The following is a 15,248-nucleotide window of genomic DNA, read 5'->3' as shown; positions in this document are numbered from 1 at the left end:
TTTAAAAACAAACTTGTTTATTTTTAAATAATATTGTCACAGTGGAACAGAGGAACATCGAAATAGGCCTATATTAAAGTTCTGATAAATAAAATGTATAAAAATAGAAACTTAAGATATGAAACTTAGTCTTTTGAACAAAAACACAACAACAACAATAATCAAATCAAAGTTACCAGTATTAAAAGACTTGGTAAGCTTCATAAATATAACTTTGGACTAAGACTTAATAATTACAAAAAATAATAATGATATTATTACTATCATCATCATTTGTATTATCATTAAACAAGATAAAGGTCACTTCTAATTGTTTGAGTGTGTGTGTGTAATATTGCCTTATAAGCTACCTTATAATTACAATGTCAGCATGCTAATCCCTTTACCTGCACTAAAATTATTTCCATCAAGCTACATCAAACCATTTTCAATCATCAGTTGCTGCCTGCCTTCTAAAACCTACTATTTAGTGATCTAAATCCATTATGTAACTCGTTAATGCTGCGGCTGAACGACAGTATGAAACGCACACTTGGCGTCATTGGATTTCACACACGTGTAAAAGAAAAGCTAACTTTTATGCACAAGCTACGTTTTGCACAAGCTACGTTTTGCACAAGCTATGTTTGATACTTTTTCTCTATATCTAAATGTTCACTCCTCGCACGTCTAACTTACATTTTACAATGCAGGGACTGTAACTACAGATATACTAGTTCTAAATACAGTAATCATTACTTTATTTAGGCAGAATAAGTTTGTTGTGGTTTCCAAGCTCATTAATGTTAACGTTAGCGGTCTTCCACTGATATTCAAGGCATTAGCTAGCTTTGTGGTTAGCTAGTGTATGATGAGCCATAATTTAGCAATGGATAACATCATACTGCAAATTGTAAAACATACGCTTTCAAAATAACAGGCCGGGGAGAGATGATACGTCTCACTGCTATAACTGTCACGCTATTAAAGAAATACATCTTCAGTCACATTGTCAAAAGTTAAAAGGACAGACAGTCAACTACACTGTAACAACGTAATGTAATTACTAGCTAATTCCGCTTCACTCTCGGCTTATTTACTAGCAGCAAAACTGGACATTGTTTTCACAAATTTTGTCATGCTTATTTGAGTTAAAAGAACTGATGGGGATGTTCTTTTAATTGTTATTCAAGCAATGTATGTCTCGTGACCAAATCACCATGAACACACTTCACTGATGATCTCACTTGCGGATAATTGGTTCTCTCTGCCCGACTCTGGCTGGATCAGCAGGTTACAAGATGTGAGGGTTATACCAGTGTTGCCAGCAGGGACGGTGTAGAGTGTCCTCTAGTGGACAAACTATACAACGCCAACTCTCATGACATGGTTGAAGGGTGTTTCGTCCGTTTTTATTTTATTTTTAAAATATTCATTTATCGGCCATTATAAATGTCGATACCGATAGTTTGGAAAATGCCTAATATCGGCTGATAATATCGGCCCGCCGATAAATCGGTCGGGCTTTACTATATATATATTTAGTTTCTTCATCAGAAACTCACCGTGCCATTCTGCAGCACCTCACAGCTGGGAGCAGTCTCCTGCGTCCCTCATCTGATGTGTTGTATTTCTTCAGGTCAAACTCATCCAGCACCTCCTCAGACATCAGAAGTATGTGGGCCAGTGCTGAACAGTGGGCAGGAGACAGCTCCTGTTGGATGTCCTTTGGTGACGATAAGTATGTCTGAATTTCTTTGTGCATGGAATGATCATTCATTTCAAACAAACAGTGGAAAAGATTGATGCATCGTTCAGGAGAGTGATCTTCTCTGTTGAGCTTCTTTATGTACTGACATGTTTCCTTGATACTATATGAGCTATTGAGAGTGTGAGTTAGTAGACCTCGCAGAAGTCTGTGATTGCTCTCCAGAGAAATGCCCATAAGGAAGCGAAGGAAGAGATCCAGGTGTCCGTTCTGGCTCTCCAAAGCCTTATCAACTGCACTCTTCAGTAAAACATGTAAGTTGTCTTTTAATCCTAGTACTGATTGAAAAGAAGATAAAATTGATGGATTGAGTTCATCTCTATGCTCATCACTGAGGAGGGATTTCAGAGCTTCATGGTTCTTAGCCAAATATGAGTGAAACACAAACACAGCTGCCAGAAACTCCTGCACACTAAGATGCACAAAGCAGTAGACCTTTTTCTGGTGAAATACAGATTCTTCCTTAAAGATCTCTGTGCACATGCCAGAGTACACTGAGGCTTCACTGACATCAATGCCACACTCTCTCAGGTCTTCCTCATAAAACATGAGGTTGCTATTCTCTAGATTCTTGAAGGCCAGTTCTGCCAGCTTCAGCAGTGTTTTTTTCTGTGATTTCAGAAGTTTCTCTTGATTTGCTTTAGTTCCACTCTGATATTTCTGATCCTTCCTGGTGGTTTGGATGAGCAAGAAGTGGATGAACATCTCAGTCAGTGTTTTGGGAATGTCTTTGATGTTCTTCTTTTTTTCCAGCATCTGCTGAAGTACAGTAGCTGCAATCCAACAGAAGACTGGAATGTGGCACATTATGTGGAGACTTCTGGATACCTTAATGTGGGAGATGATTCTGTTGGCCTGACTCTCATCATTGATTCTCTTCCTGAAGTACTCTTCCTTCTGTGGGTCATTGAATCCTCGTACTTCTGTTACCTGGTCGATGTACTGAGCAGGAATCTGACTGGCTGCTGCTGGTCGTGAGGTTATCCAGATGAGTGCAGAGGGAAGCAGAGTTCCCTGAATGAGGCTTGTCATCAGAACACCCACTGATGATGTTTGTTTCACATCAAACAACATACAGTTCCGTTCCAGATCCAGAGTCAGCCGACTCTCATCCAAACCATCAAAAATGAACACAACCTGACAGTCTTTGTATCCATCATCATCTTTCAGCTCCTTCAGCTCAGGGTGGAAGTCCAGCAGGAGCCTATGAAGAGACTGATCACCCCTGACTAAATTAAGCTCACGAAAAGAAAGAGGAAACATAAAATCTATATCCTGATTGGCTACCCCATCTGTCCAGTCAAGAATGAATTTCTGTACCGAGACTGTTTTTCCAATGCCAGCAACACCTTTGGTCATCACAGTTCTGATGTGATTCTCCTGTCCAGGTAAGGGCTTGAAGATGTCATTGCAGTCGATTGGTGTGTCTTCTGTGGTTTGAGATCTGGATGCTGACTCTACCTGCCAAACCTCATGATCCTTATTCACTCCTTCACTATCTCCCTCTGTGATGTATAGCTCTGTGTAGATCTTATTGAGGAGTATCTCAGCTCCTGGTTTGATGATGCCTTCAGATATGTTCTCAAACCTCCTCTTTAGACTGGCTTTGTGATTCTTTATGACTCTCCTCAGGTCCTCGTCTGTGTAAAATGACAAAACAAGTAATTAAAAAGTCATAATAAAAGTCAATAATAAAAAATACTGAAATTATTTAGATACGCATAAACAATGAAATTATATACACATGAACTCACTGCAAATAGGCCGATATACACAAGCACTAATAAAAGTAAATAAATAAATATCAATATGAGTAATTGCTCAGTTTGATAGCATTACCTTACTTCTCAGAAAACCAGATAAAATCAATACAAAATGTAAAAAGCCAAAATGTATACTCACCTAGTTCCCTCTTTCTGCCTGGTGTATGTTCAGTGTGCAGGTGTCTTCTGCTGTTGATGAAGCCTGTGTGTTCACCCTGTGTGCTCATATCTGTGTGTTCATCCAGAGGAGGCTGTAGAGGAGGTTGGGTTCTGCAGGTCTTCCCACACTGGGGACAGACTTGGTCTCCTGGTAGTCCAGGCTGCTCCCAGTAGCTGCTGATGCACTGCCTGCAGAAACTGTGCCCACAGGTGGTGATGACTGGGTCCCTCAGTACCTGCTCACACACTCCACACCTGGACTGAGTCTGGGTCAGATCAGCCCTTAATCTGCAGGGACATCAGGAAAAAGGATACTTGGACTAATGCAGTAATTGATCCTCAAACAAACTACTGATTAAAATATGCTCCATTATTCTATTCTGAAAACAGATGCCATAGTCCAGATTAACATATTTAAAGGATCATTTCCTTATAAGACAGAAGGCCCAAACCTACTACTACTACTTAGATTGGAAAATAAATACATTTTACAAGACTAATTCGCGTAGAAATTCCATTATACAGATTTGTACAGAACTGAAACAGTATCTGCTCATTTGAATGTGTTGTAGGCAGTAGTATACAAAACGCAGCTCAAGAATCCTCAATGTACAAAGCCATGCACAAATATCAAGTTTTTCTGTCCGCAGAAAGCAAACGCTGTGCCTTGCCATATGTGTGGAATATGCTACGTTTTCACTTCATTAGGTAAACAGCGCTCATCACTGCTCTCGAACTCAATTTGTGGTGCCCATAACTGAACAGTAGCCTGGAAATGCAAACCCTGGAAATCTAGAAAGATTAAGGGACTGTGGCCGGTTGCACAAAGCACCTTAAGTTTTTTCCCTTAAGTATGACCCTTAAAGCTTAAATTCTCCTTAGCTAAGGGATTTACTTAAGGGTGTTGCACAGAATGCCTTAAATTGTTTCCTTAGTTAAGAAAATTGTTAAGGGATTTACTGCATTGAAAGAGATTTTCCGACACAAAAATTCTATAGTTTCCATGGGGACCTCACTCGCACCTGTGTAGGCTACCTGTAACGGTAACGTTACCTGTGATAACGTTAGACAAACACTACAACTATCAACTCAAAATGGAGGAAAAGAAGGCAAGGAAGCCAAATTGGACAGAGGACGAAAAAGTTATTCTTCTTGAAGAATACAGTAAACGAAAAACTATACTAAAAAGTAAATTCGACCCGACAATAACAGCAAACAAAAAACAAAGAAATTGGGAAGAAATCACTGCTAAAATTAATGCGAGAAGTACGGTGAAGAGGAGTGTACCAGAAATACAAAAAAAGTTAGAGAATCTAACTGTGATGGCCAAGAAGGAGATGTCCTGCTTTAGGGGGGAGTCCAATGGAACTGGTAAGTTAAGAATCACTTTTAAGATATGTTTTAACTGCAGACTCAAGATAAATCAAGTCAACGACTAGGCCTAACTTTTCGTTAACTTGGCCCAGTTAGTCTAACGTTAGAACCGTTATTAATTTGTCACTAATGGTCATTGACAGTGATATTTCTGTTCTGGTGTCGTTCATAATAACAATTATATTTCCCTCTAACAAACTATTAATCTGTGATTGCTTTCATTATGCTACAAGTTATGAATATTAATTATAAACTAGACTGTACATCATCCACTGTTAACGTAGCTAGTTAGCTAACTAACGTTAGCATGCGTCCATTTAACATTGGCCTTGACTGCCTATAACGTAATTCACGTTGCCTGATGTTACTAACAAAGTTTATTTCCATACAAATATATTTTTTCAGGTGGTGGATCAGCTCCAAAACCAATTTCAAGCGATGCTGCAATGGTTGCCGACATCATTGGTAGGGACTCACCCACAGTAATGGGGATTGCTGGTGAACAGGAGAGCGGTGTCAAATTGGAAAGGTAGATAATATTCTTTAGTTTGAACTTAATTAGCCTAATGACATTAACCTATCTTTAATGGCATGATTGTATAGTTAACCATCAAAACCTTCTGCAGTGAGCCAGATAAAGAAACGAGGGGTGAACGCGATGTCCCCGTTGTCCTGCATGAGGTGAGCCCTGTGCCAGCCCAAGCGCAAAAGAGACGGAGAGCGGAAAAGTAAGTTATTGATGACACTTTGATGTTTCCATATTCAAATGTTACATATGGTGTTATAATCCTAAACATGGTAGTCTTATAAAATACACATGTTCTATATAACTGCCTATGCAATTTAGGCTAGGCCTATCTTATTGCAGCAAAAAGCTGACGTTTAGCCTATGTAACCACCAGACCTAATTAGGCTACTTTTGTTCTTTTCTTTTCATTACAGAAACAACGAAGAAACCTCGGACGACGTATTGGCCCTGCAAAAAGAAGTTTTGCTTCTTCAGAAAAAGAAATTACAATTAGAAATAGAAAAATTTGAAATTGAAAAAAATAATTTGACAATGCAAAGTGTTTTGCTGCAGCATAAATTAAGCAAATTGGCTGGGGAATCAATAACATTAACCTTGACTGAAGAATAGGTCCAGTTACGCAATCAATAAAATCATATATTAATAATTAAATGTGTATCACCATTTCATTCCATGTAATCAAATGAGTTAGACTGACTGTGATTCATAATAGTTATTTATTCATTGTTGTAGCCTAATTTAGCTAAAGAAATTGTTGAACATGGTTTCCCTCACAATGTTCCCACTAAGTTCAACTCCTCCCTCCCCATCCTCTTCGACCTGTTCAATGGCCTCAGGTAGATCTTCCTCAACTCCTGCGAAGTCCTTTGACAGGTTAAATAACACTGCACATGCAAGAATGATTTTGCATGCCATGCCATGTGCATGAATGTAACATGCCTATGATAAGGCTTTGCAAGGGCCGGTTCTCCCTATACGCACACTACGCAAGTTGCGTAGGTCCCCGCAAGTAAATGAAGGCCCCCTCCCTCGTCTCCCCTTCAGTTAGTCAAGCTAGTGACAGACAGGTATACAGTTATAGCGACAGTGTCTCATAGGCTACATTAAGAAGGTGAACATGAAACCGAATTACCATTCAGGGCATGAGAAACGGAAGAAGAAACTTCACGAGAATGAACAGCGGGAACTACAGTCGGGTAAACTTGTGTTCGTTCCATGGTTTGATGTCAGCATACAGTAGCTATCTCTCCAGCGCGTGTTGCTGTCCTATTAGGCCTACGGGTAGTGAATCCCCTGATCTGTCTGTGTCTTGCTTACCAGCCTTTCCCATGTCACAGTACATCGCAAAGTTGTGAAATATAATCGCATTATCATATTCCGTTTTTTAAATGCGGGCGACTGGCTACATTTATATATAACCGCGTCTTTAAATGCGTTCATAATAACGTGCAGCTGGGGATGAAACTAGCGGTTTTTCAGCAGAAACACGACCCGTCGAAACTAATCGGGGATTTCACTCATCCAATACATTTTTAAAAGAAGTAAATGGTTTTACAATAATTTCAGTCAAGCTTTAGTTGGTTTAGATAGCCTACAACTGAACGCAGCCTATGCCAAATGGAAAGTAGGCCTAGCCTAATGTATTGATTTGCTGTGCATACTGAACAATAGATGCACAACGTAAATTAGGCCTACATGAAGTATTAAAATGATTATTTAAAATAGTCTATGTATGAAAAAATATTGAAGGGAATCAGGGGGAGCCAGCTCAGTAGCCTATCCTATGTTTTTGGCAAGTAGCCTACTGACACAGGTGAAGAACAGTCAGCCTCAGCCAGTAGGCTACAAGCAACCAGACCCTTTAAAAAAAAAATACATTAGCTTGCTTCAAGTGTCAAACTGCAGATTTCTGAGTATCAAAACTGCAGTATTTTGGACATGAAAATACTAGGCTACTGCACTATAGCCTACGGTAGTATAACTGAACTGTACTTCGAAAAAAACTGCAGTTATTTTTTGTAATGGGATATGTACAGCAAGCATCAAAAGCAAGCAGCCCAGAACCTAAAACTGGGCATTTATAGCTGTGAAGGTGATTCACACACAATTATTTTTATTTCTCCTAATCCTTTAAAGGGACACCAGGCAAGCCTGATGCTTTTTCTCTATGAAACTCCCCCTCGCTCGGTCTGAAGCTCTTTTCCTTTTCTTTGCATCTTCTGTCAAGGGTTTTCGCTGCTTCTTCGCCGGCTCTGCCATTATACACACGTTTGCAACAATCGCTAGCGTTTCGTTAGCCTCCCTCTGTGCTGTGGATGCAGGATGGAAACTGAAACTGCTTTGGTCGCCGGGTACGATACACTGAACTTGCAAGCGGGATATTCTTCCTACAGGCAGTAGGGGCGGGCGAGAGAGTCTTCATTCGCCCTGTAATGAGTCATTTAACCATATACTGACTTACGAAGATGAGTACTTAACAGGAAAACGTTGCCTGGTGTCCCTTTAAGGGGAAAAACACTATATTTGGTACTTTCCGTAGAAATCCTAAATGGGGTGGGATGATTGTATTGGGAGCACTGAGGTGTTAGATGCGACTGTCAAAAAAATGGTTACAATTTGGCCCTCAGAGTTCAGGTTGGAGGGCCCCTTGGAGGTCTGAACCGGCACTGTCCAAACCTGTGTGAGACAAACACTATCATGGAATTTGGACATCACAATAAATGAGGATACCCATAAATAATCTACACTGATAAGAGGTCTAATTGACATAAATTACTTTTGTATGTGTAGGCTATCATCTAGAAACTACAACAGAGCCTTTCTTAGCAGCCCATCGGTGGTTCTCAAAGCTCTCAAAGTTCCACAACCCCCCCCCCTCCCCCCGTCGGACAACCTACCACCTTGACTAACACATTTCCTGCTGGAAACCCTGAATTAGGATACATATTTAGGTCAAACTGCCTATCAGGCCTAGGGCTACAATTTAGACAACTTGCCTGAGGTCTGTTTCCCGGATTCCTAAAAGGTGTCATCAGCCAGGAACGACATGGGTAGCCACTGTCAACCAGAAGGATGCCCTTGTGTCTACCCTCCTCAAACTCCCGTGCAAGGTTGCTTTCTTTGAGAATGCGCGCATCATGCGTGTTTCCAGGCCACTGTGCCACGATGTTGATTATTTTGCTTTCATGATTACAAACTAACATTTATTGAATGGTAATTTTTTCTATTTACAAATTGGTCTTCATACTGTACAGGCGCCTGGATCCTGATGTGGGTCCCATCTATCACCCCACACATTCATGGGAAGCCGGCAACATCGAAGAAATGTGCTGCTATTTCGTCCTCCTCCGGTTTTGATGGAAATTTCACCTCGGTGTTAACTCATTGAGTGCCATGCGTTGAGTGCCAAAAATGTAATATTACGTTTTTAGCTTTTTTTTAAATTACGAAACTAGACACTTTAATACACCGTATATGTGATTTTGGGAACTCTGTGATGAATAGAAATGAACTATATGACTATCGTGAAACTCATGAAAACGGAGAATCTGGACATTTTATCTGGACATTTTATCATAACTCGGTTGCCGCTTTGGGTCGAATCAGTGACGCATGCACGTCAGGTCAAAACCAGGCCATTTTCGTGGGTCTATCACGAGGTGGCAGTCTCGCTAGGTCTCACTGATCACTTCCCGGAATGTTTACACGAGTAAGTAACAGGCAACACTTCATATTTCATGAAAGACGTTTATCTCCATTTCTAGAAAAAAACAGCGATTTTGATGAAAACTAGCCACTGTTTAGCTTGGGATTTCTCAGGAACGGAGGCGTGTAGAAATACACGGTTTGCACGCACTGAGAGCTTAAAGTCTGATCTTTTAATCGAGCTATTGTACGTGTTCATAGCTATAACACAGAATATGCTGTGGCTGTACACAAATCATCAGCAATGGTCTAGATTGCTGGCACTCTAGGACAAAGCTCCCGAAAACAGCTTGGCATTCAATGAGTTAATGAGCCTAGAAAAGGCATTTGAAACGCGATGAATTACGCGGCAGACTGTAGATCTGTGTACATGAAAGACGTCCGCTACCACAGACTGAAAAGTCCCAGTAGCATAAAATCGCAGAGTGATCATTAATTGCAGTCCCGCTGGTAGCGCACAGCTGCGGAAAGTAGGGTGATCCAACTCCAGACGGTCAGACAACTCACAGATTGACCGCCGGTCAAATTTGTAATCCAGCAATAACTTCGCATCAGTTAATGTATCCAGCGGGTTTTCTCGGTCGCGGAAAACACGTCTCGGAACATGTTGATCATGGTTTACAATCATGAACTAACGTTTAAGGGAGCACTGAAAGTACCTTAAATATTTCCCTTAGTTTTCTCGTTAAGGGCTTTTGTGCAACGGTTTTAACAAACGTTAAGGGATTACTTAAGTATAAGACCAAGATAAGGACAAACCCTGAAATACTTAAGGGAAAATCTTAAGGAGAAAACTTAAGGGTGTGTGTGCAACCGTTTTTATTTTAAGGGACCCTTAAATCAGATTTTAAGGGAAAAACCTAACTTAAGGTGCTTTGTGCAACCGGCCACAGGCCATGACAAATGTAATGGCCCAACTCAAGGGGCGGCACCAAGCATGCATTTGAAAATCTCACTCCACTCCGTCTGGCTACACTGAGCTACTTGAGCTTGGTTGGCTATACTTTTTCCTCAATATAATGTCAGCGGTGTGAACTCTACAAACTCTAACAAAATCTGTGGATATGCGTTCATTTGGGAATCTGTGCATCTCAAAATCGTCTCGTGAATGATCCGCCATTTAACCTTACCAGAGCGGAGCTCAGCCCTATCTAGAGCCGTCTTGTGCTGGTGTGTTTGCACTTTACCTCGCTGGTCGGGGAAACAAATAAGCAAACTCGTTAGTGGGACGAGTACATAAGTAGGCCTAGTTCTAAGTTGGGTTTTAGTATTATATTTGCATTACGTTAGCTTGGGTTTTGTATTACTACCTAGAAATATGCTAACCATTCCTGCTTCAGTTCCAGACAGGTCATCATAATAAGTTATTAAAACCTTCGGGGCTAACGCCTTTCATTTCTGCTGCAGCAGGTTGTGCGCAACAGAGTAGACGGACATACGATACAGTCTGAGGAGTTGCAGCTTTATTCAGTTACCCGCAGTTGAAACTAAACCTAAGTTTCCCTCACAAACTCTGATTTGGTCACTATACTGTAGCTTATTCCCAGCTGAGCCGTTTATGAGCGTTTAGTCCTAAATTAAAACGATTCATACTGTCTAGCCACTCACTCGCTATTCACTGACGTCAGTTCACTTAAAGGAGCCACACATACTGTAGGACTAGGCTACTGTTATGTTGTTGACTGCCGCACTATTGAGGACTATTATGAGTTCTGTCCATCATTTGGTGGTAGGTAAAATTACTGCAATAAAATTATGCTTATTAAATGCTTTCCCCAAATCACTTTTCACAATTTTTTTTCAAGAGTAATATTATCGGTTATCGTATCGGTATCGGCCACAACAAACCAATAAATATCGGTTATCGTTATCGGCCCTAAAATTCCATATCGGTGCATCTCTAGTGTAGACTGATTCCGGACTTATACTGTCCACAGCTAAATAGTTCTCGATGTACAAAGCCATGTGCAAATATCAGGTTTTTCTGTCCGCAGCTAAGGAATCAGTCCCCGATGTACAAAGCCATGTGCAAAAATATCAAGTTTTATTGTCCGCAGCTAAAGAATCAGTCCATAATGTACAAAGCCAAGCGCAAATATCACGTTTTTCTGTCTGCAGAAAGCAAACAGCGCTCATCACCGCTCTCTAACGCAATTTGTGGTGCCCATAACTGAACAGTATAATTAAACAACAACACAATCATACATGATAACTAGAATTGCGGTTCCGAGGAACTGCAAGAGTGGGTTTGATCAGGGGATTGGAACTCGGCCTCATCCAAGGATTCCAACGGTACCTCATTTATGAAAATCGAACATACGGGTCAAAAGTTACATGCACACATCTTCATTATACACAGACAGCCCAGCCCAGCCCATTAGACATTGCCAGATGGCTCAGAACTCTTCCAGGTGCAAGCTTAAACAATTAGAGCTGTGATGTCACAATCGAATTAGAATCCTTGAACATTCCGCCATTTATTTCAATGGGGCCGAAAAACGTAGAAAAACAGGAATACCGCGAAAACGACAAGGGCCAGCGACATGAAAGTAACAAGCAAGTTACACCGGTTCGGGCCTGAATTTTTGGAGTTCGAACTGCGTCGATAGCTCAAACGGTCTAGGAGCAGTAGTTCGGCCAAAAAGTGGGTGAATAGGAAGATATAACTAGAATTGCGGTTCCGAGGAACTGCAAGAGTGGGTTTGATCAGTGGCACGGAACTCGGCCTCATCCAAGGATTCCAACGGTACCTCATTTATGAAAATCGGGCACACGGATCAAAAGTTGTCTGCATTAACGCAACATCCAATAAGCTAAAACGCATAAATAACATGGTTGCTATGCTGGTTGCTATGGTGGTCGCTAGGTTGACATTACAGGGGTGGTTTCTAGGTTGTTGCTAGGGTAATTAGTTAGTTGCTAGTAAGCCATCTTAAGCTGACTGCATAAAGTGATTATTTTAAGAGATACATTTTCAAACCAGAACTGTGTATAGGTCATGGTTAAAAACGTATCAGAATCTCAGAAATAATCACGTAATGCAGCCAGTTTAAGATTTTTTAAGAAGTCAGATTTTTTAAAGGCAATCAAATTTCTGCTGACTCTCTTCTGGCTGCGGTTAAAGGCCAGCGCCTCCTGAGAGGCCTGAAGGGTCAGTTCTGAGGTTGTTGGCTGCTGGAACCGAAAAAAGGACTGCATTTTCTTAAAAGACAATGTGACTGAAGTGCGGGCAAAGTTTGCACAGAAATGTACGATTTTTCCCACCCTCATCGACCTCGTCATAAAACTTGTTTAAATGATCACTCGACGCCTCCTTGCTGCTTTGTTGTCTACATCAGCATTTCTCAAACTTCTTTGACCTGAGGCCCAGTCAAGGCATACTTTGGGGTCATAGGGCCCACCTACATGAACCCACCCCCTCCTCCCAACCCCTATCAAATTGTAATGATATCACAATTATTATTTTTATACTATATTGCCTACATGCACTTCAAAACAGTCAATGTTTAAAGTGCTAAGATTGTTTACAAAAGTTTGTGAAAGCATGCACATCAGAGTACTGCTTTACTAATGTAAAATATTACCTTACTATGCACAGAGAATCACAGGCTTAGTCCCTGCCTCAGTCATTGCAAGCGCCTCTGATTTATTAATCACCACTATGTGGATACTGTTTTTAGAATTGATTTAGATTAAGTGTTAGTATAATTTGTATTTTTGTAATTTGTATTTTAGTATATTTTTATATATTGTATTAAGTGTTAGTATAATTTGTATTTTAGTATATTTAGCATATTCTTATCTTCTACTGTCCTTACTGCTTAGTTGTGTTTTTAAATTATACACTTTAATTACTCTTTCTGCTGTTAAAGAATGTGTTGTGTTGTATGTATGCTGCTGAGACCTTGAATTTCCCCTGGGGATCAATAAAGTATCTATCTATCTAAATATAATTAGGCCTACACTAGTTTCATTGTTTTTGCATTGTTGCATGATTGATATGCTATTTAATTACATTTCATTTGAATGCCTGAATGTAAGAATTCAGGAAACACAATACCAGCTTTTAACATTTCTGTTGTTAGTTTATGTAAATCACATAACACATGAACTGTTTACATACTACTGATAGCCCATTACTGTACACAATAATACTGTGCCCATTCATTAACATATATTAAACATCAGGCGTCTTGTTTACACATTTAAACCATATTTGCACTTCGAATTTCGCTTCCAAACTGTAATAACTACATCTACAAAGTCTAAAGAAGATAACCATGTAGTCTGTTCATAGATAAGATCAATTTTGACAGAACTACAGACTTCGTGAAAGTAGCCTAGTAGTCCTACATAAAAGGCTCCATATTCACTTCATTGCAAAATCGCGGTTGGTCTGTTTACACACTAAAACCATATTTACACTTCGAAATTCGCTTCCAAATTGTAGTAACTACATCTACGAAGTCTAAGGAAGATAATCATGTAGTCTGTTCATAGATAAGATACATTTTGACAGAACTACAGACTTCGTGAAAGTAGCCTAGAAGCCCTACATAAAAGGCTCCATTAACTTCATTGCAAAATCGCGGTTGGTCTGTTTACACACTAAAACCATATTTACACTTCGAAATTCGCTTCCAAATTGTAGTAACTACATCTACGAAGTCTAAGGAAGATAACCTTGTAGTCTGTTCAACGATAAGATACATTTTGACAGAACTACAGACCTCGTAAAAGTAGTACCTAAAATTAGTGTGATAAATGGCCATCACGTAGCCTAAAGCATATAGCACTAGCATATGACAACAGCAAATAGCTAACGTTTACGTTAGCCTAACTTACTTATCGTTGACGTTGACCCGACACGTTTATAAGTTAGACCATAGACTGATAAGGACGTCCATCAAAATTCCGTGTGTATCCTGTGTATCTTTCGTGCTGCTATCCTGTTGCCTTTTCCCTGTTGTTCCGGCAACAAGGTTTTTACGGATATTTGCCACATCCCAGAGAGTTGTTGTTTGGTGGGTCAGGTGACGAGCCGTCGAATCACAGCACAGCACCCAGAATGCATTGCAACACACCGTCTAGAAGGGACTCAGCGTTAGGTCGGCTTTAAATAGCATACAGAACCTATAGTAATATAACGTTGTCTGTAAGCTCCACAGATCGTGGCAAGACAATTGAATTGATTGTGGACTTCTTGCTGGGCAACGATGAGTAACTTGATTAGTAATGCTGAGTGGATATGCATGATATCTGTATGAAAGTGTGTTTCTCAATGTAATAATCTATACAACTGTACACATGACTAAGTTCAAATGGAGCTAGCTGGGTATAGGACTGGGCTGAATGGATTGGTGAAATACTTTATTTATTTATTTTTTTAATGACCTATATGAACATGGTTTGGCTTTAAAAAAAAGAGGAGACAGCGCTTACACTTAGTGCTGGCAAGGCATTGAACTGGGCTGAATGGATTTGGAAAAAATATATATATTTTTTTTTTAATGACCTGTATCAACATGGTTTGGCTTTAAAAAAAAGATGAGACAGCGCTTCGCGCTGTCTCATCTTTTTTTACATTACCTTTACACTTAGTGCTGGCAAGGCATTGAACTGGGCTTCATTCAAGGATTCCAACGGTACCTCATTCATGAAAATCGGACATACTGGTCAAAAGTTACATGCACACACCTTCATATACACAGACAGCCCAGCCCAGCCCATCAGAGCTCTGCCAGGTGGCTTAGAACTCTTCCAGGTGCAAGCTTAAGCAATTAGAGCTGTGATGTCACAATCGAAATTTGAATTCTGAACATTCCGCCATTCATTTCAATGGGCCCAAAAAACGCAGAAAAACGGGAATACTGCGAAAACGACAAGGGCCAGCGACACGAAATCAACAAGCAAGTTACACCGGTTCGGGCCTGAATTTTTGGAGTTCGAACCGCGTCGATAGCTCAAACGG

The 15,248-nt window shown here is 40.2% G+C and overlaps 1 protein-coding gene across 1 annotated transcript in view; it reads right to left on the bottom strand.

The window, feature by feature from the left end:
* Positions 1–15,248, bottom strand: part of LOC143116715 (NACHT, LRR and PYD domains-containing protein 3-like) — a 141,929-nt gene that overhangs the window by 89,572 nt on the left and 37,109 nt on the right. The window contains exons 3-5 of the mRNA XM_076278015.1: positions 3,740–3,957; positions 2,824–3,396; positions 1,545–2,715 (exon numbers count right to left, since the gene is read on the bottom strand). Of these exons, the coding sequence (XP_076134130.1) occupies positions 1,545–2,715; positions 2,824–3,396; positions 3,740–3,957 (1,962 nt within the window). The remainder of the gene's footprint in view (positions 1–1,544; positions 2,716–2,823; positions 3,397–3,739; positions 3,958–15,248) is intronic.

This window comes from Alosa pseudoharengus, unplaced genomic scaffold (genome assembly GCF_046254945.1).
Source record: "Alosa pseudoharengus isolate Yale_2024_CS ecotype anadromous, Long Island Sound unplaced genomic scaffold, YU_APseudo_1.1 YU_APseudo_1.1_scf_1, whole genome shotgun sequence".
Classification (NCBI taxonomy): domain Eukaryota; kingdom Metazoa; phylum Chordata; class Actinopteri; order Clupeiformes; family Clupeidae; genus Alosa; species Alosa pseudoharengus.
The sequence above is the reverse complement of the archived record's forward strand: the minus strand, read 5'-3'. Positions and strand labels throughout refer to the sequence as shown.